Source organism: Heloderma suspectum, chromosome 2, assembly GCF_057233095.1.
Source record: "Heloderma suspectum isolate Gila_16-S chromosome 2, 16-S_ref, whole genome shotgun sequence".
In the NCBI taxonomy this organism is placed as follows: Eukaryota; Metazoa; Chordata; class Lepidosauria; order Squamata; family Helodermatidae; genus Heloderma; species Heloderma suspectum.
Window position 1 is genome coordinate 194,341,375 of NC_139459.1, and position 18,754 is coordinate 194,360,128.

Sequence of the window (18,754 nt, forward strand, 5' to 3'; positions counted from 1 at the left end):
AAAGAAGTACAGGTATGAACCCAGTCAGCTTGACTTCCTCAATTCAAGATTGGCTAGTTCTGCTAGTACAGTGTAATTACAGCATAGGTCCCACTCTTCCTCTGAAACGCGTGAATTTGGAATTACTTGGAGGGCAGAAGGAGACGCCTCTGTCTCTTGAGGACTATGGCTCCATAGGACTGAATAATTTCTACTTGGAAGGTTCACTTAAGCTGTGAAAAGGGAATAAGTGCTTTACAGCAAATACTATACTTCAACCTTGTTGAGAAAAGGAGCTTACTAGAAACATTGTTTTGGAAATTAAATGTATTTCCCCACTTGTGCCAGAGAAGTGTGAACCAAGCACTGAACACATACATGCAATAACCATGCACAGTGCGTAATATTGTTGGCAATACAGAACTTGCATTTGCATGCTCTGTTCACAGACACCTCCAGCAAAATTCCTGCTACCAGTGTTTCAAAGAAGCTCTTTGGTAGCGCCCAGTAAACACACGGATCGTCAGAAGCAAGCAGGACTGAATCACTCAGCAGCTTTCTCCTGAGGCCCCGACGACTCTCCACTGCAGGGAAAAGCTCTTACATCCGATCAGCAGCTGATCTAAGAGCTTCTACCTGGCAGGGGAGGCATCAGGGCCTGGGAAAGAAGGTGGCAGGCTGGATGGGGAACCCCCTGTGGGCCATGTATGGCCCATGGGCCAGAAGTTCTCCATCTCCTCACTAGGTCCAATTCTAGGAGCTAGATCCTAAAATGTCATTGGTGTGAATTTTGAAATGTTGACAGTGTTGGAATTTGAAGAATGAAATGTTCCAGGCCAGGAAAAATAGAATTATGTGTTCCAGACGAGTAGCTGTAATTTTTATAAATATATTTCAATTGATGGGGGGGGGGGGGCTGTTTTACAAAGACTGGGATTAAAAGGTAAAGGAGTAAATCCAGGGCCTATTTAGACTACAAACATATTGGTTTATACCAGTTTAACTGCCATAGGTTCGCACAAAGTATTCTAAAAATCGTAGCATGGGGGCAGGGTGCAATTATCTGTGAGAGATACCTCATGCACAGAACTACAATTCTCAAGATTCCTTGTGAAGAGGGAATGTTATAGAGGGAATGTCCCCATTGAAACCAGTAGAGAGCCAGATATGTGACATCCAAATGTGGGCTTCCCATAGACATTTGGTTGGCCACTGTGGAAACAGAATGCCAGACTAGCCTTTGGTCTGTTCCCGCAGAGCTCTCCTTATAATCTTCTGTTCTTATAAACATGGGCTTCCTGTACTGTAAGGAAACATAACTATTTTAATTAATATTTAAAGGATGCCGTCAATCTCCAGGGATTCTGGGTTGCCCCTTTATCTTGCTTTGTACCATGATCTCTCACTCAACGCACTGTTCACTTAATATCCAAGATACACTATTTTTCTCAAATATTGAAGATATGTGGTTGCCTATCTCGAACAGGGCTGTAGAACCTCTGGCCCTCCAGGGTTTTGTTGAGGGCCACACCCCCACCCCTGGCTCCACCCCTTTCCCCCAGCCACCAATCATTTGGTTGAAATGCCTCTCCTCAGGTTTAGTTACTGGCAGTAGGAACTTTAGGGCGCAATCCTATGCATGTTTAGACAGAAAAAAGTCCTACAACTCCCAGCATCCCCCAGCCAGCAAGGGGGCTTGCTGGCTGGGGCATGCTGGTAGTTATAGGACTTTTTTCTGTCTAAACATGCATAGGATTGCACCCTTAAGCTAAAATAGGCTAATATTTTTATGTTGGAATTCGACCCCTGATCTAGAACATCAGCTCAGTTTTGCTGCTCCCACTGCTCTGATAAGCAGGCAAGTCTGAGATACTTTCCTTGGGATATTCCACAGGCTACTCGACTGCAGCTTTGCTCTTTCCACCCTGCTCATGCTCTGCCTTTGTGAGCTTGACCTTACAGGCCTACCCTGCTGCAGCTCAGGTCATTGTTTTCTTGCTTCAGCTCCTGCTTTTTGTTAGCTGCACATCTGGGCCAAGTACAGTCACTTTGCTGTGTGGCATTTTGCACAGTAGGTTGACAGAAAAATATCAAACAGGCACAGAATGTTTTGCCAAGAAAAGGAATTGGTGTCATTCAAAGCAAAGTGTGAGACTACTGTACATACCTGAATAGATAAAGGGAGAGAAAATCACTGCCTGTATGGAATAAGAACGAAAGCAGCCACTGCTCCTTCTTTTTCAGTCTGTGAGCCTGAGAGAAGTAATTTTGAAAAAGATCAAAGGATACACACTCTCTCCCAACTCATGTTATTACTATTGCAACAGAAACATGGAATGAGGTCAAGAACTTGAAGTTGCAATCCTACGAACCAGTGGAGGCTGGTGGCTCCAATTTCGGCGGGGCAGTGAATCCATTCTGGGTTTCAGGCAGAACCAGCCAGAACTCTAAAAGAGCTATCCAAGGTGCTGAACCTTTCCCCCAAAATATGTTCAGCACCGTCGATAGCTCCTTTAGCATTCTGGCTGGCTCTTCACTGCTCCACTGAAATCAGAGCCACCGGCCTCCACTGCTATGAACACTTTCTCGGGCTTAAGTCCAACCCCATATTGAGCTATGGGGCTTTTTTCTGAGTAAATATGCATACGATCAGGCTGCATGAGATTTAAAAAAAAAAAAAAAAGATCATCTCTAGACATGGCTACACTACCCTGAATAAAACTTCTGGAGAACTCAAAAGCTCACACATTTTTTGTGGAATTTTGCTTGGTCCTAATAAAAGTACTGCTCGACTGTGGATTTTGGATTCTTAACAGTGGAAGGGATCCCCTTGACTCAGTGCAAATTACTTCAGGATCGGGCTGCCCGAAGGTCCTTCCCTCGTCAAGCCACGCAGCCCGATCCTATGCAGGTGTACTAGGAAATAAGTCCCACTGAGTCCAGCGGGGCTGCTTATTCTCAGGGCGCCGACGGAGAACTGCGTCACGACCCTCTCCCCGGCTGCGCAGGGCATTCCAGACTCGAGCTGCAATTACAGACCTCGGAACGGCAGGCGGAGCCGCACTCACGCGCTCCTCGATCCCTCTATCCGGCTTCCCCTCTATTACCAATCCGGCGACACTCTATCTACCGCTGGCGGCGTCTCCATGGTAAAGCCCGACTAAATCATCCTAACCCCACATCCGCCTCCCCTCCCCCCCCCCGCCACTTTGTACTGCTGAGGGAGGGAAGATGGCGGCGCGGGCGGGCTTCCAGGCTGTAGCTCCGAGCGGCGGCGGCGGCGGCACCGGCCCTGGGGCAGGACCGCTGGGGACAGGGACTGCTGGGCCTCCTGTGCGGATGGGCCCGGCCCCTGGGCAAGGAATGTACCGCTCTCCTCTGCCCGGCGCTGCATACCCGGTACCGACCCGGCCCGGCTGAGAAAGGGGCGGGGCTTGGCAGGGGCGGGGCTTGGGCGAGGCGTAAGCGCGAGATGGTGGCGGCGGCCGAGGGGGGGAGAGGAGGCTAAACTGCAGTGGGCGGGGCTTGGGGGAGGGGGGGTCATTCCAGAAAGATGGAGGAGAGGAGAGCGCTGGGAACGGGGAGATCCACGGCATAAAGACTTACTGGCGGATCCAGGGAATATGGGGGTGAGGCTCCGAGGGTGACGTTGTGGGGAGATATCCAAGGTGGCTGGATCTGAGGATCAGGCGGCCAGTTCCGTTGGGGCAGGGCAGGGGGATGTGGAAATGGGGTGGAGGTGGGAGGAAGATCCGGAGTGGGTCTGGATTAATTGGGGATTAACAAACTGGCGTGTGGAGAAACACCTAGGGAGCCTTTGTTGGGGTGGGGGGAGGTGATTTATGCTATTTTATTTGCATTATTATAGACCGTATTCGTTGTATCTCCATAAAGTATCTGAAGTGGTGTACAATAAAACAAAGAATTAAAATTATGTATCCGTTTGAAAACAAAGAGACATTTAAAACAAAAAGCTATTATGCTAATGAATATGAGGGAAGGGGTTCAAGATTCTGGAGCAAATTGGGAGGTGGGTTAAGAGGCAGGAGCTTAAGAGATGATGAGACGAAAGGCCAGTTCAAGCAGTTGGCAGATTCAAGAGCTAAAACTTTTACTGGTTTATACTACTTTGGGTGACATTGTAGGGATTGTATGTTTGAATGCTTCCCTAACTGGGAAAGGGATACTTTTTCTCTCTCTTTTTTTTACACTGAAGACTAGCACACTAGGGGGAAAGGGACTGAATCCTTCTCTGTGAAATGTTAAATTATTTTGCACACAAAAACTTATCTGTAGGGACAAACATTACAGCCTCCATGCGCAGGCTGAAGTGGCACAATCCAGGAAAAGCTGCACCACTTGATTCTCCTGATTGTATAAACTGGCTCTGACAGACTTCCTATGCAACTGGGAACAAGAAGTACTTTAGATGAAATCAAAGAACTGCCTTAGTGTGTTTTGCTACGAAGAAGTGGAGTGTCCCAACTGAGGCACTCCAGTAACCATGTTTTTATGGGGCTTTTCCCCAGCGCCCTGGCATGCTGCCTGGCAGCCGTATGACCCCTCAGGGACCTGCGATGGGACCTCCAGGGTATGGCGGGAGTCCTTCAGTCCGACCGGGGATGGCCCAATCGGGAATGGACCAGTCTCGCAAAAGGCCAGCCCCTCAGCAGATCCAGCAAGTTCAGCAACAGTCAGTGCAGAACCGTAACCACAAGTAAGAAGCTTCTCTTCTCTCATAAGCCTCCTGGCAACGAAGAGCATAAGCGCTTTGCTCTTTAAGCCCAGAAATATAATCATCTTATGGTGGTGTCTTCTGTTCTTTAACTTCGGGAAAATGCTGAGATAGGGAAAGAAGACACACCTCAGGACAATTTAAATTGGGATATCAGCATTTATCAACCCCAGAGAAAAGGAGATATACTAGTTACAGACTCACTTTGAGGCATGTCTTCATTGGAGCTCCCGGTGCAGTGCCTGCTCACAAAACTGGGAAAGCAGGAGGCGGTGCCTGCAGAAAGAAGGTTTGGTGCGATCTGAGTATTTCTGTACCAACATCATTCCTTCTCCTGTTCCAGCTGTACCCCAGTTCATGATTTTCCACATCTGTCATGGGGTCAGATATTCTGCGTGGGGCCATGTGTGGATGCCCTGTAGTTTGTGCAGATCAAGTGCACTGCATAAATAAACCTACAATCCAAGAGAACCTAGGACAAATGAGCTCGTGGTGTTCCCTGACACTCTCAAATCCTGGTGTGCTCAAGCAGTACGCTAAACCAGGTATAGGCAACCTAGTGTCCCCCAGATGTTTTGGGCTACAGCTCCCATAAGTTCAGCATTGGCTATGCTGACGGGTTATGGGAGTTGTAATCCCAAAAAATATTCTGGAGGGCATTGTGTTGTCTACCCCTGTGCTAAACTCATAGGGTGCAGAGGTGGCATAACTTACCTATATTAAGATCTTAGTCCAAGGCTGCAGTCCTGTGCATGCTTACTAGGGAACACATCCCAATAAACTCGATTGGACTTACTTCTGAGTAAACATGCTTAGGATTATGCTGTAATTCCTAATAACTAGATATTGGCTTCCACCTTCATTCAGGAAAGTTTCATAGCTTTTCCCAGCAAGGCTAAAAAAAAATTGCAGATACCTCTTGATTTCCTAGATGCCTGAGAAAAAAAACATTCACACTGGCACAGCGGAGTCTCCTTTGGATGTTTTGGTCATGCTTTCATTTAAAAAAGTGGATCAGATAGGAAATACAATTTAGGGCACAATCCTATTGAGATAGTTGGCAGCCTCCGAAGTTGGAGGCTGCCAAGTATCTAATGCAGGGCGGCTGTAGCACGGAAGCAGTCCTCACCTCTGTGCTCTGGCCACCCTGCATTTTGGGCTATACAGCCAATTTCAGCTGTTTAGTCGCTGCTTCGGGGAGGGAAGGAGGCCATGCAGCACATAAGAAGCTGCATAAATTGGCTTCCATGGTCTCCTCCCCTCCTTGCCCCCGGGACTGCCCCCTTTCCCCCCATCTCTGCACTCTGTTTCCAAGCACGGAGACGTAGCCAGCATGGAGAGATAGACATAGCTGGCTATGAGCGGGCAGGAGCGCAGTTTCTGAGACTGCGTTTGGAGCCCTGGCTCCAACCTTGGTTCCTGGAAGCTGAAAAATCCTATGGCCCTCTAGACAGTGTCTAGTGGACATAAGATTGCTTACTAGTGTTTCCAATCTACAAGGTACTTCTTACACCTGTGTCAGGGGTTCAAGTTTATCATCTTAACATTTTTGTCTTTGCACAGTGCCAAGAAGAAAAAGATGGCTGATAAGATTCTACCTCAGCGGGTGAGTGGGCCTTCAGACATGTGCGGTCTGTCACGGTTGCAGAAAGCAATGGCTAAACCGATTGATTGTGGCTGTGCTCTGTTCTAGATCCGGGAGCTAGTACCAGAGTCTCAGGCGTACATGGATTTGTTGGCATTTGAGAGGAAGCTGGACCAGACCATCATGAGGAAGCGGCTGGATATCCAGGAGGCCTTGAAACGGCCCATTAAGGTAACACTTTTGTGTGTTTTTGCTGCAGCAAAAGGAAATAAAGTCAACTTAACCAGTGATGTGAAAATACAGGTGTCACCATTATACTGTGGTCTGGCACTCAGTCAGCCATCAGTGGCACAGCTATGGGCACTGGGCTTCTCTAGATAGGCACGCCAGTGTTCCTGTGGGACTGGGATTACCTTCACTGCTGTCTGACGTAAACCACATTATCTGCTAAAATGATGCAAACTTGTCCTCAAACCAAAGTCCCTTCTGCATTTCCAAGTGCTGAGACAAATGAGGTGGGTGGGGCTCCGCAAAGCGAATGGAAGAGAAGCTGAGCTCCTTTGGTAGCTTACCCTTCCTGCAACAGCTCAGGCAAAAGAAGTCATGAAGCAAGACCACCTTTCCCAGCTCGACAACTTCTGCAGGCTGGGACTTCTTCACAGCACCCCAGTGGTACTGCTCAAATTACCTGCTGCTTCTCCATTCAGTGTTATTCTTTTTGCCCCCTTTTCCTGTTTTCTTCTTTTCCAACTGGCTAGCTTTCCACGGTTCTGGAAAACTCTTGTGTCACCATCAAGAGCCAGTGTAGTGGTTAGAGTGTTGGCCTGGGACTCAGGAGACTTGGGTTCTAATTCTGTTTCAGCCATGAAGCTCACTGGGTAACTTTGGGCTGGTCATTGACTCTCAGCCCTAACCTACCTCGCAGGGTTGTTGTGAGGATAAAATGGAGAGGAGGAGGACCATGTAAGCCACCTTGCAAGAGGAAAACAGGCAGGATATAAACGTAAAAATAAATGAATAACAAAGTTCTCATTTTCCAATATCCAAGTTTCCCTTAGCCCCAGTATTCCTCCCCTCTTGCATCTACAGAAGGGGTGGGCAAGCTGTGCCCCTAGGGCCTCACGAAGCCCTTGGCCAAGCCCTATGCACGCAATCGGTTTGGACCTCTGGCAAGAGTGACCTGTCTCTTCCATCAGCCTGCTGGGTGGGAAGAAAGAGAAGAGAGTGGCAGAAAGACATGGAGAGAAAAGGGGGGGCCCTGACCACCATTGGTTTCAGCCCACCCATTGCCAGCATGTGGCTCCCAGCAGACTACCCAGCATGTGGCCCTCAAGAAAAAAGAATTCCCCACCTCTTTTCTACAGAGTCACTTCTTTACTTGACTTCTTGGTCCAAATGTATACCTTACATTTGAACCCTAATAATAATTATAGAAATTCCATATTTTTACCATGATGGCCTTCCTGAATCAAAACCAGTCCTTTTCTAAATATCCAACAGGGTCTATATTAACTAGTTCCATATCCTGTGAAATAAAACGATGTATAAATTAGGTAAACAGTGAGTACTTAAGAGTCAGGTTATGTGCAAAACTAAGTGAACCCCTGGTTGCATCCTCTCAGTTAAAGGGAATAATTAGAATCAGGTGTTTAGGCCAGTGTAGTGTAGTGGTGAGAGTGACGGACTGGGAGCCGGGAGATCCGGGTTCTAGTCCCCACTCGGCCATGGAAGCTCACTGGGTGACTTTGGGCCAGTCACAGACTCTCAGCCCAACCTACCTCACAGGGTTGTTGTTGTGAGGATACAACGGTGAGGAGGATGATAATGTAAGCCGCCTTGAGTTCCTTGCGAGAGGGAGAAAGGCGGGGTATAAATGCAATAAATAAATAAATAAATAAATAGGTAGATCTTCAGGGGTGAGTTTGGGAGGATCTGAAAAGGATCAGAAACCTTGTGAATTTGGTCTCCGCCATATGGTTGTGGGGAAACACAACATGCACGATCAAAGGACATCTCTGAGGACCTCAGAAAAGCAGTTATTGCTGCTCATTAGTCTAGAAAGTGTTACAAAACTATTTCTAAGAATTTGGGGCTCCACCAATCCACCATCAGACAAATAGTCTGCAAATGGAGAAGGTTCAAGACCACAGGCACTCTACCCAGGAGCAGTCATCCCACCAAAATCTCTCCAAGAACACACCGCGCATCATCTAGGAAATCAAAAAGAACCCCAAAGTAACATCCAAAGATCCTCATTTCGCTCTTGCCTTGGGTTTTGTGATTGTTCATGACACACAATCAGAAAAAGACTGAACAAGAATGGTGTTCATGGGAGGATAGCCAGGAGGAAACCATTGCTCCCTTAAATGTCCCTTAATGGACATTGCTGCCCATCTGAAGCTTGCTAAAGATCATATAGATGATCCCCAAGATTTCTGGAACAATGTTCTCTGGACAGATGAGTCAAAGGTAGAACTTCTTGGCCTCAATGAGAAATGAGGAAAACGAGAGCAAAAAAAACAAACACAGAGTTCCAACAGAAGAACCGTCAAGCATGGTGATGGGAATGTGATGTTTTGGGCCTGCTTTGCTGTCTCAGGACCTGGACGGCTTGCCATCATTGACGCAACCATGAATTCTGCAGTGTATCAAAAGATTCTAGAGGAGAATGTCAGGCCATCCGTCCATGAGCTGAAGCTGAATTGAAAACGGGTTATGCAACAGGTCAATGATCCTAAACATACAAGCAGATCTACCAAAGAATGGCTGTAGAAGAAGAAATTCTGTGTTTTAGAATGGCCTAGTCAAAGTCCAGACCTAAACCCCATTGAAATATTGTGGCAGGACCTGAAGTGAGCTGTTCATGCAAGGAAGCCCTCAAATGTCACGGAGTTGAAGAAGTTCTGTAATGAGGAATGGGCTGAAATTCCTCAAAACCAATGTGAAAGACTGACCAACAGTTATAGGAAACGCTTACTTGAAGTCATTGCTGCGCAAGGGGGTGCCACCAGGTACTGAATCTAAAGATTCAGATGCTTTTTCACTCATGGATATTGAATGTTGAATCAGTTGTGGATAAATACGTGTTGAAAAAGCATCATGTTTGTGAGTCATTTCTTTAAGCAGGCTACCTATTGTTCTTTATCTGGGATTATGGGGTTAGATTAAGATCTAATAACATTTTAAGTTGGAAATATGTGACAATCCTAAGGGGTTTGCAAGTGTTCTCTCACCACTGTACCTCAATGACTTTGTAGTTGTTCCCCACACTGTTCCAGTAATGTCTAGATCAGCTTTCTAGACATTTCCTCCAAATGTTGTGGACTCCAACTCCCATCAGCCAGCGTGGCCAATGGTCAGGAATGCAAAGAGTTTAGTCCAAAACATCTGGAGGGCACCAGGCTGGGGAAGGCTGGTCTAGCTGAATAGCATAGGTGGGGCAACTGATGGGGTTCCATGCGCAGTGTCTTCTTCCTTAGAGGTTTTGCCTTCTGTGTTACCAGTGTCATAGGCAGAAGCCACACTCAGCAGCTCCTATACCACTGTGGTAATATATGAATCATGGCTTTCTATTAGCCTTGCTTTAATAAATGCCAAACCTTAACAAGAAATCTGAGATTCCAAACAAGAGAGTAATTTTGTATTTGTGTATACATTTCTTAATGAATATATTAAGGTGAGATTGCTTATATCTGAACAGCTACTCTGTCTGTTCAGGAGAAGAACAGAAGGAGTAGCTTCTATGGAGTTCTTTTTTCCTGAATGTGAGTAAACTTACAGAATTTAGCGAAGCATTTGAATTCCACACATCCGTGTATTTTAGAAATGCCACTGGTATGGGAGACTTCCTCAGATGCAGAGATAAACATTACTGAGGAGACAGAGACTGTTCTTTTTGGGTGGGGAGGGGGTTCCTTGGGACTGAGGGAGCGATGGTAAGGATTGGGAGTATTGTTCTCCGTTTCACAACTAATGTGAGCTGGATTCTACTCCTCTTTAGCAAAAGCGGAAGTTGCGCATTTTTATCTCAAACACCTTCAACCCGGCCAAGTCAGATGCAGAGGATGGAGAAGGCACTGTGGCCTCCTGGGAGCTCCGAGTGGAAGGACGACTACTAGAAGATGTGAGTGAGAAATGGAATTAGCATCTCTACATAAGCCAACAGCAGGGATGAACCACTTGTGGCCCTCCAGATGTTTTGGCCTACCACTCCCATCGGCCATAGCTAGCATAACCAGTGGTGGATGATAGGAATTGTAGGCTGAAACATCTAGAAGGCCACAAGTTACCCACCCCCAGCCTGTAGAAGGAGGGTGCAAATGTATTACAACTGAGCTATTAACAACTGGTGTTCTTTGAACTAGATAAGATGGGGAGCAACTTTGAGGGTGGACTTGAAGCTTTTTGCTGGGTATAATAACACAGCCAAACGGGGGTTTTGCAAACATTTTCATGTGGCTCTTCACCAGCCTGGAACCTGGCAATTCCTCATACTAGATCTGTCTGTACTGAGAGAGCGCAGCTTTGTACCCAGGAACATCCAGTGCTGCTGCTGATTGGGGTTGAAAGATAATTCTATACTCACCCTTTGAAGAGTGGAGGGTGCTTGAGAGTGCCTTCAGGCTTTACTCTTAATTAGCATTGGTCTTATAAATCTTGAGGTCCATGTCAGTGTCATTCTTGGATGGCTATATATGTCAATTTCACATGAAATCCATTTGAAGTTGACATATGCCTAAACTTTTCAAGTGACATAAGATAAAATAACCCCCAAGGAAGCTCTCAGTTGACACTGCAAAGGGTGCTCTAAGAAGCCAGCGATGAGTGGGTAGTGCCTTTAAGCCATAATTTTTTGCTCTGTGAGAAGCAGCTGACAGGTCACCATTACAGATTGCAACTTCTCATATTTTTCCTTCCCTAGAGAAAGCAGTCACTGTCCTTTGAGCGATGTCACACAGCTCTCTTTTGTTTCTGGAGTTTGAATGCAATGTGTGTTTGTTCGCTGTTGGCAACATTTCTCGAAGTGGAATCTCCCTTTTTTCTCTTGCAGTCTGCTCTCTCCAAGTACGATGCTACCAAGCAGAAGAGAAAGTTCTCATCCTTTTTTAAGTCTTTGGTGATTGAGCTGGACAAGGACCTCTATGGCCCAGACAATCACTTGGTAGAGGTAAGATGCACTCTCCTTCTCTCTCTCTCTCTTTCTCTCTGTAGGTGTGTGTGTATGTGTGTGTGTGCTCACACATACTCACACACACTCCTCAATCTCAGTCGGCCAGATTATATGGAAATAAAGCCACAGTACAGAGAAGTTCATGTACAATAAGATCCTTGGCACCTACTCAATTCTTGTAACATTTCTCTATTTTTATCCTCCTCTTCCTCTAAAAGGGCTCAACACAATGTACATGATGTCATCTCCTCCCTCCCCCTGCCCTATCTTTAATCACAAATCGTCGTAGGTAATGGGGGCCTGGCCAAAGGTCATCCAGCAAGCTGAGCCCAGATCTCCCCAATCTAAGTTTGACACTCCTTCCAGTACACCGTGCTAGTTCTCTCACACTGGGATTCTGCTCTGTCACTTAATGCTTGCCTCTTTCCCTACCTCCTCTGTTCTCCCCCGCCCCCCCGCCCCCTTTAGTGGCATAGGACTGCTACCACCCAGGAGACTGACGGTTTCCAGGTGAAAAGACCTGGGGATGTGAATGTGCGCTGCACTGTCCTCCTGATGTTGGACTACCAGGTAGGCAGGAGCTCCTCCATGAGGGTCAGTTGAGAGGCATCCGTGGCCATGAGACATCAGGGGATGCAGTAGAATTGTGACTCGGCCATCTCTTGGACCTGTCAAATCTCCAACTGGCACTTTTCATATTTATGGGGAAATTACTTCCTTTATTTTTCCTAATGTATATTTGTGTGATCAAGTGATGATTAAAATAGTTCGTTTCCCCCATCCCCTAAAAAAATGGTAATGGGGATTTTTTTTCTGGGTGTTCCCCCCGGATTTGAGTTCCTTACAGTTTTTCAGAAAGGACGATAATGTTATTCTTGCCCTTTTGAGATGTTGTTATCTCTCTGCAGCCGCCTCAGTTCAAACTGGACCCACGTTTGGCTCGCCTCTTGGGGATCCACACCCAGACACGCCCAGTGATCATCCAGGCTCTATGGCAATACATCAAGACTCACAAACTGCAGGACCCCCATGAACGGGAGTATGTTATTTGCGACAAGTACCTCCAGCAGGTAAACGCAGTGGGGCAGGCAGCAGCTCTTGCTGGTGTGCCTAGAGTTGGGCTCCTTCTGAACTGCTTAACCTTCCCTGTCAACCTGCAGATATTTGAGTCTCAGCGAATGAAGTTCTCAGAGATCCCACAGAGGCTGCATGCGCTGCTTATGCCTCCAGAGCCAATCATCATAAACCATGTCATCAGGTGAGACTGGGGCATGTGGCGCGCAGACTGTAGCTGAGCCACAAGACTGTCACGGAGTACCATCTGGCCTTGGCGAGTACAGTAGACATGCTAACCGTGCTAGGACATGCTTTTTACTTTCAACAGTCATTCTTGCTTCAAGTTGTACCACAGGAGACTATTTTAAGATGTGTTTCCATACAGTGTTTCCCAAGGACTATAGAAGTAGATACAGAAATGTTCTAGAAATGGAAACATTCTAGCACACTTTCAGGAAAAGAGAGGGAAGAAGGCAGTCAGGCTGGCTGGCCAACATGGTGGCCTTAAAAAGGCTGAATGTTTGGACATGGAGAAGTTCTGTCTAAGCATATTCTTTGCTAAAATGGCTTTAATTTGGGAAACATTAGACTTCTCTCCCCATGATCTCCAGTGGAGATTTGCTGAATACTTTGTTGAACCAAACTCTGACTCCAGTGTTTTGTCTCTTGTCTTGCTTCCCCAGCGTTGATCCAAATGATCAGAAGAAAACTGCCTGTTATGACATTGATGTGGAAGTGGATGATACTTTGAAAACCCAAATGAATTCTTTTTTGCTCTCCACAGCCAGCCAGCAGGAGATAGCTGCATTGGATAACAAGGTGTGAGCCCATGGAGGTGGTCTTTGCACAGTGAACTGTCTTGGCATTGAGTAGTCAAAGGGATCCTGCCCTGATCTCTGTATCTGAGATGTCTGAGAAATAACACTTCCTCTCTCCCACCAAGCCTCCAGTAGCAAGCTTTTAAAGTTGTTCTGATGCAGTTGGGTAGATCCAAGTGTTACTGTCAAACCCTTGGGACATAACAGTCCATTGAAATAACAAGCATTGTACACGTCCATCATACAAAACAGTATCAAAAAGATGAACAAACGTTAATTACGATGCTTGGTGATTTAAAGAGGGTGTCAGGAGTTGGCAGTTCTGGATCCTTTTATTGCTGGACCTTCGTGTATTGCAGAGGCACTTACTGCCCAGTCCTATGCAGAGTTAAATCCCATTCAGCTCAGTTGGGCTTTCTCCCAAGTAAAGGTGGGAGCCTTAGTCTTCAAGTGAGATCGCAGCCTTAGTCTTACAAGTTTCAGCTACTACCCAATGCTTTTATCTCTGAATGCTTCACGTTATCTAGGGCCTGTGGATGTGAGCTACATAACACTGACTCTTGAGACAGCCCCGATAGCCTTCCTTAGAAGCATAGAATATTCGGATTATAGCCCTTCCATTGTGTATTTTCATCGTATTCCTATAAGAATGTATGGTATCCACCTTTAGGCACGTGCGTTGTATCTCAACTATGAAGCTACCCACCTTACCCAGAAACATGCAGTTGCTAGATAACATCTTATTACATGGCAGAGCCTTGATAACTGCAAAAGGACTCAAGGAGATGTTGTTTTTTCACAGTCCCTCAGGACATCTGTAGCAGCCCTGGAGTTAACCTGGATTTCCCAGATTCCTGGCCTGCAGTCAGCCTTTCAGAGCCTTTGGGAAGGTTGCCCAGTCATGGTCATTAAAAGTTTAAACAAAGCAGATTCCTGGTTAGTAGGATTCTGACTCTGGGGCAACAGCTGAAGGATCCACCACATTATCCAGGACAAAGAAAGCTTGTAGAGAGGGTGCATGTGGAGGGCATCTGACACATTACTTGAATTTTTACTATTAATGTCATTCCAGTTCAGTCTTTTGGAGTGGGGGGAACCTTTGTTCGGCAAGGGGGACTTGGAATTTTTCACATGCTCTCAAGTTTTCTCTGTTCAGAATTGCTGTCTGGGATTTTGTTCCATTGTTTGCTTAATCAGTGCAACTTTGTGCTGTTGGAGCCATATATACTATTTGATCAGTTTGATCCCATTTGCTGAATAAGAGAGGAGGAGACCCTGAGATGGGATTAGAGTTGCCTTACTCTGAAGCCATGTAACTAAAGAAGTTTCTAAGGTGCAATCCTATGCATGTTTTGACAGGAAAAAAAGTCCTACAACTCCCTGATTCCTTACCATTGGCCATGCTGACTGGGGCTGATAGGAGTTGAAGTCCAAAATATCTAAAGGGCACCAGGCTGGGGAAGGCTGACCTAGGGTAATGGGTGCAGTGATATAATGGAACAAATTTACTGTAAAAAAACGAAAGATGAAAAAGCTTGCAATAACAAAGGGTGAGACGGTGGTCAGGAAATATGTGAATATAGCACAATATTTTTAAGCAGTTCTAGATGTAATTTTCATTTAAAAATAGTAATGAGGAACAAACATTGCCTGACCCCAGGATGTGGTGTGAACTGCAGTTCCACTTCATGTGCTTTCTAGCAGCAGATGGCAAAAATACCAGCCCATGTGGATGTGCTCTAAATCTCACTTTCCGCCGTGTGTAGTCACAGGCTTTTTCCAGTGTTTCTTTGGCATTTCTCCATCTCAGATCCATGAGACCATAGAAACCATTAACCAGCTGAAGACCCAGCGAGAATTCATGCTGAGCTTTGCCAGAGACCCCCAAGGCTTCATCAATGACTGGCTGCAGTCCCAGTGCCGAGACTTGAAGGTGAGAAGCCTGGGAGGAGAATCCAAGCACAGCTCATCGGGCTTTGTGGGGGACCCAGTATGTGTCTTCCGTCAAAAGACTAGCATGTACTCAGCGGGGGTTGGCGCTGGGATCCATGTTGGTATTTCCAAGCGGGGCTTTGGGCTCTGCTCGGGGAGGGAGGGATGAGTAACCGGAAGTTTTTTCTCTCACCTTCAGGCTATGACTGATGTTGTTGGGAATCCAGAAGAGGAGCGCCGAGCTGAATTCTACTTCCAGCCGTGGGCTCAGGAGGCTGTGTGCAGATACTTCTACTCTAAGGTGAGCTTCCCCATCCCATGGGATTCCTACTGTAAACGATGGGGTGGACATACCCTCATCTCTAACGGGGATCATGGAATGTCACCCCCTCAGCTCGGTCAGGACAGTTTGGTCCTGCTTGCCTAACCCCCCCAGTGTCTGGCATATGGAACACTGGTCCCTTTTCATGGTCCTGCCCATCAACAGATTGCAAATGAAGTAAAGTAGAATTTTCCACAACACTTCAGCTTTACGTAATTGTCCTTGGGCATTTAGAGCTTAAGCCATTCCATAAATGGAATATTACTTCACCAAAATCCAGAAAGTTATAATAAGTTATGTATGTTCCAGATTTAAACTCTGTGCTGCTTTAGTGCAGTTTCCCTGGCTGGGGATGATGGGACTTGTAGTCTGACAAGCTAGATTAGAGAAGGCTGCTTTAGGCCATGGGGAACATGTAAAGCAGCTTGGTTTCACATTTTGGTAAAGGAAGAGCACTGTATTCTCGGAAGGATCTCCTGGTACTGCTGCTTCTAGAACCTCTGGCTCTCTCCTGTAAAGGTTGCTGGTAGCTTTGGCGTCCACTGCTTGCTGCTCCTGTTAGGGACTTTGGTTAACAGCTCTTGTTGCAACATGTGTACTAAAGCTGTCATTCTGGCTTCTCTCACAGGTTCAGCAGAGACGGCAGGAGCTAGAACAGGCTCTGGGAATCCGCAACACATAGACAGGCCTGCCTCTCCCTAGCCAGCAGATCTTACGGCTACCAAACATACTGCAGGGATTCACTGCTCAGGCCTCTACAATTCCCACTCCAGCACAGAACCTACCACTATTCTCCCACTGGCATCATCTCTTTCTGCTGCTCCAGTCCCCTCCTTTGGGGAGATGGAAGTTGGCAGCCAGGTCAAAGGTCTTGCATTTCAGCCTGGCCCCCCTTCCTTGATTGTTGCCTTTAGAGCCCCAGGGCTCTCCTGTCCTGGCTCTAGCTGAAGCTCTGCCACATTTGAGACAGCTTCAGTTCAGAGCCTTGCAAGCTCAGGACCTCCTTGCCAGTCCCTAAGATCTCATCCCACCCGCCCCCAAATCTGTGGGCTGGACATTTCTTCTGCACATCAACTCTGGATCTTGCCAGGTGGGCACAGGTCTGGCTGGGCCTGTTCAGTTTACTGCAGAGTCTGGGGAAAAGGGCAAGTTTCATATGCCTTCTGGCCTTTAAAAGGGTGAGGGATGTTGCGCAGATTCATTTGTTGGAGAGAATGGCATCTCCCTCTGTGCGTGGCTTTCTCACTGGGGACAAGGATGCAGCAAAGTTGGCAAGGAGTCTGCAGGGTCACAACAGTCATATCTGTCTTCATTTTTGTGTGGTTTTTAAAGAAAAACACACAGGATGGCTGGTGGAGCTGCCAGATAAAGTCTTGGGCCTACTCCTGGGCCACAGTGGTAATCCAAATCACAGCCTTTTGGGGGCAAAGCATCTCCATCCCAACCTCTTAACTCTTCCTCTCGCCGCCCCATTCCCTGGATCCACAGAAGTTGGCAGAAGGATATCTTCAAGCTACAGTTGCTCTCCTTTTGCCTTCCTCACCTGATTGGCACAGAGCAGGTTTCTGGAGCAAACTGTAGGGTGGGGAACAGGGATATGCAGGCAGGCGCTTTTGACCTGGAGAATTGCAGCATAGATGCTGATCAGCAAAATGAACTGCTCATGTTCTGTCCTGTGCTTCTGGGTCTCAGGCACTTGCTGCTGGGGGCGGGGGGGGGGGGGATGTAGCTGCATCTTTCTGCTGACTGCTTCTTGGGACTAACGCAGCTGGACAGGTCCCAGCTGCTTGTACTCTGACACTAGCTGCAAAAGTTACTGACAAGTTACTGACAAGCCCCCTTCCTCTTCCCCCTCTGGAATGAGGCTAGGGACTGCTATGAATTCAGGAGTCCCAGTGGCCCTAATCCCTTTGTGTGTGTGCGTGTGTCCACGTTAAGAGTGAGAGACGCTACCTTCCTTGTCTTGTCCTTGCCATATGAAAGATCACCTCCCCCCTATCCACCCCCACCCCTGCTTTGTGGTACCAGGGAATAGAGCCCTGGTGCTTTATGTAGCTGCCACAGGCTCTCAGGGCAAGTATAGATGAAGGAACCTCAGAGACTGACTGGCTCGGCAAAGTCTAGCTCTTTTTAACTGCTCCCTACTATTATGCTTTGTGTTTTGTGGTTCTCTTTTCTCCCACCCCCCTCCTCCCTTGGACCAAATTTTTTTTGTACTGTATCCTTTTAGATGTCACCCCATTTTAATAAAAGCTGCCTCTAAATGAAGGTTCTATCCATCCTTTTGTGCTGCGCTGCTGACCTTTTTTTATGTGCCAGAGCGGATGGTAGAGTTTGCCCACCCATGCCTAAACTTGTTTTTATAAAATAAATCCTCTTCAGGCTTTCCTTTGGCTTCCTGGAAGACTTCTCTGCTGAGAGAAAGGAAATCCTCTTTTTAATTGGTTGCCTCAAGGGAAAAAATGCGCTTGGCAACCCAGGAAAACACTAAGGCTGGTGTGTGCATGCTTAAATACTAGGTCAGTCTGTGCAATTTTATTTATTTGTTAAATTTATATTCCACCTTTCTTCTGAAAAGCCCAAGGCAGCATACATGATCCTCCTCTCCAATTTATCCTCACAAGAACCCTGTTCGGTTAGGCTGAGAGTGACTAGCCCAAAGCCACCCAGTGGGCTTCATGGCGGAGTAGACGCCAGGCAGTGTGTTCCTGCTTAGCTGGACCATGCTTCCATCTCTCCCTTCTCAAGGCACTTAGCCTTTTAAGAGGCTCTTTGGAACTTCTCTTTGCAAGTATATGGGTCAGAGAATCCCTTGGAAAAAAGATTTTTACATTATTAGTAGTATTAGCATTATTATATCACCATCAGTGTGCATGGTTCTTGACAGAGTCATAAGACAATCCTTGGCTCAGGAAGCTTATAAACTAAAGTTTGACTGCAGGAAGGCAAAGGAAGGGTGGAGAGGAAGATTATGGTAAATGGGAAGAATATGCATTAGGCTTAGTGAGTATAGTCACTTGTATAGTAATTCCTCAAAGAAATTACAACAAAATGGGTTTTTGAAAAGCCACATATATTTTTGTTGCAGTTACTTTGAGGTTTTCCTTTTTGCTCTCTTTCATATCAAATTATTGGCCTATATATGTGTGTAGGCTTA

At 46.6% G+C, this 18,754-nt stretch overlaps 1 protein-coding gene across 2 annotated transcripts; it reads left to right on the forward strand.

Annotated features, from left to right (window-relative positions):
- Positions 1-3,190: 3,190 nt before the first annotated feature.
- SMARCD1 (SWI/SNF related BAF chromatin remodeling complex subunit D1) lies at positions 3,191-17,984 on the forward strand. Of its 2 annotated transcripts, none has more exons than XM_084837149.1 (13): positions 3,191-3,378; positions 4,509-4,696; positions 6,278-6,320; positions 6,408-6,530; positions 10,300-10,422; positions 11,350-11,466; positions 11,938-12,039; positions 12,378-12,539; positions 12,630-12,727; positions 13,209-13,344; positions 15,154-15,276; positions 15,475-15,576; positions 16,226-17,984. In XM_084837149.1, the coding sequence occupies exons 1-13, from the start codon at positions 3,211-3,213 to the stop codon at positions 16,277-16,279; spliced, it is 1,539 nt and encodes a 512-aa protein (XP_084693275.1). In that variant the 5' UTR covers positions 3,191-3,210; the 3' UTR covers positions 16,280-17,984. The 2 variants fall into 2 exon arrangements, with proteins under 2 accessions (XP_084693275.1, XP_084693276.1); XM_084837150.1 differs by lacking the exon at positions 3,191-3,378 and adding an exon at positions 3,522-3,608 and having other exon boundaries at positions 16,226-17,882.
- The last annotated feature ends 770 nt before the right edge of the window (positions 17,985-18,754 follow it).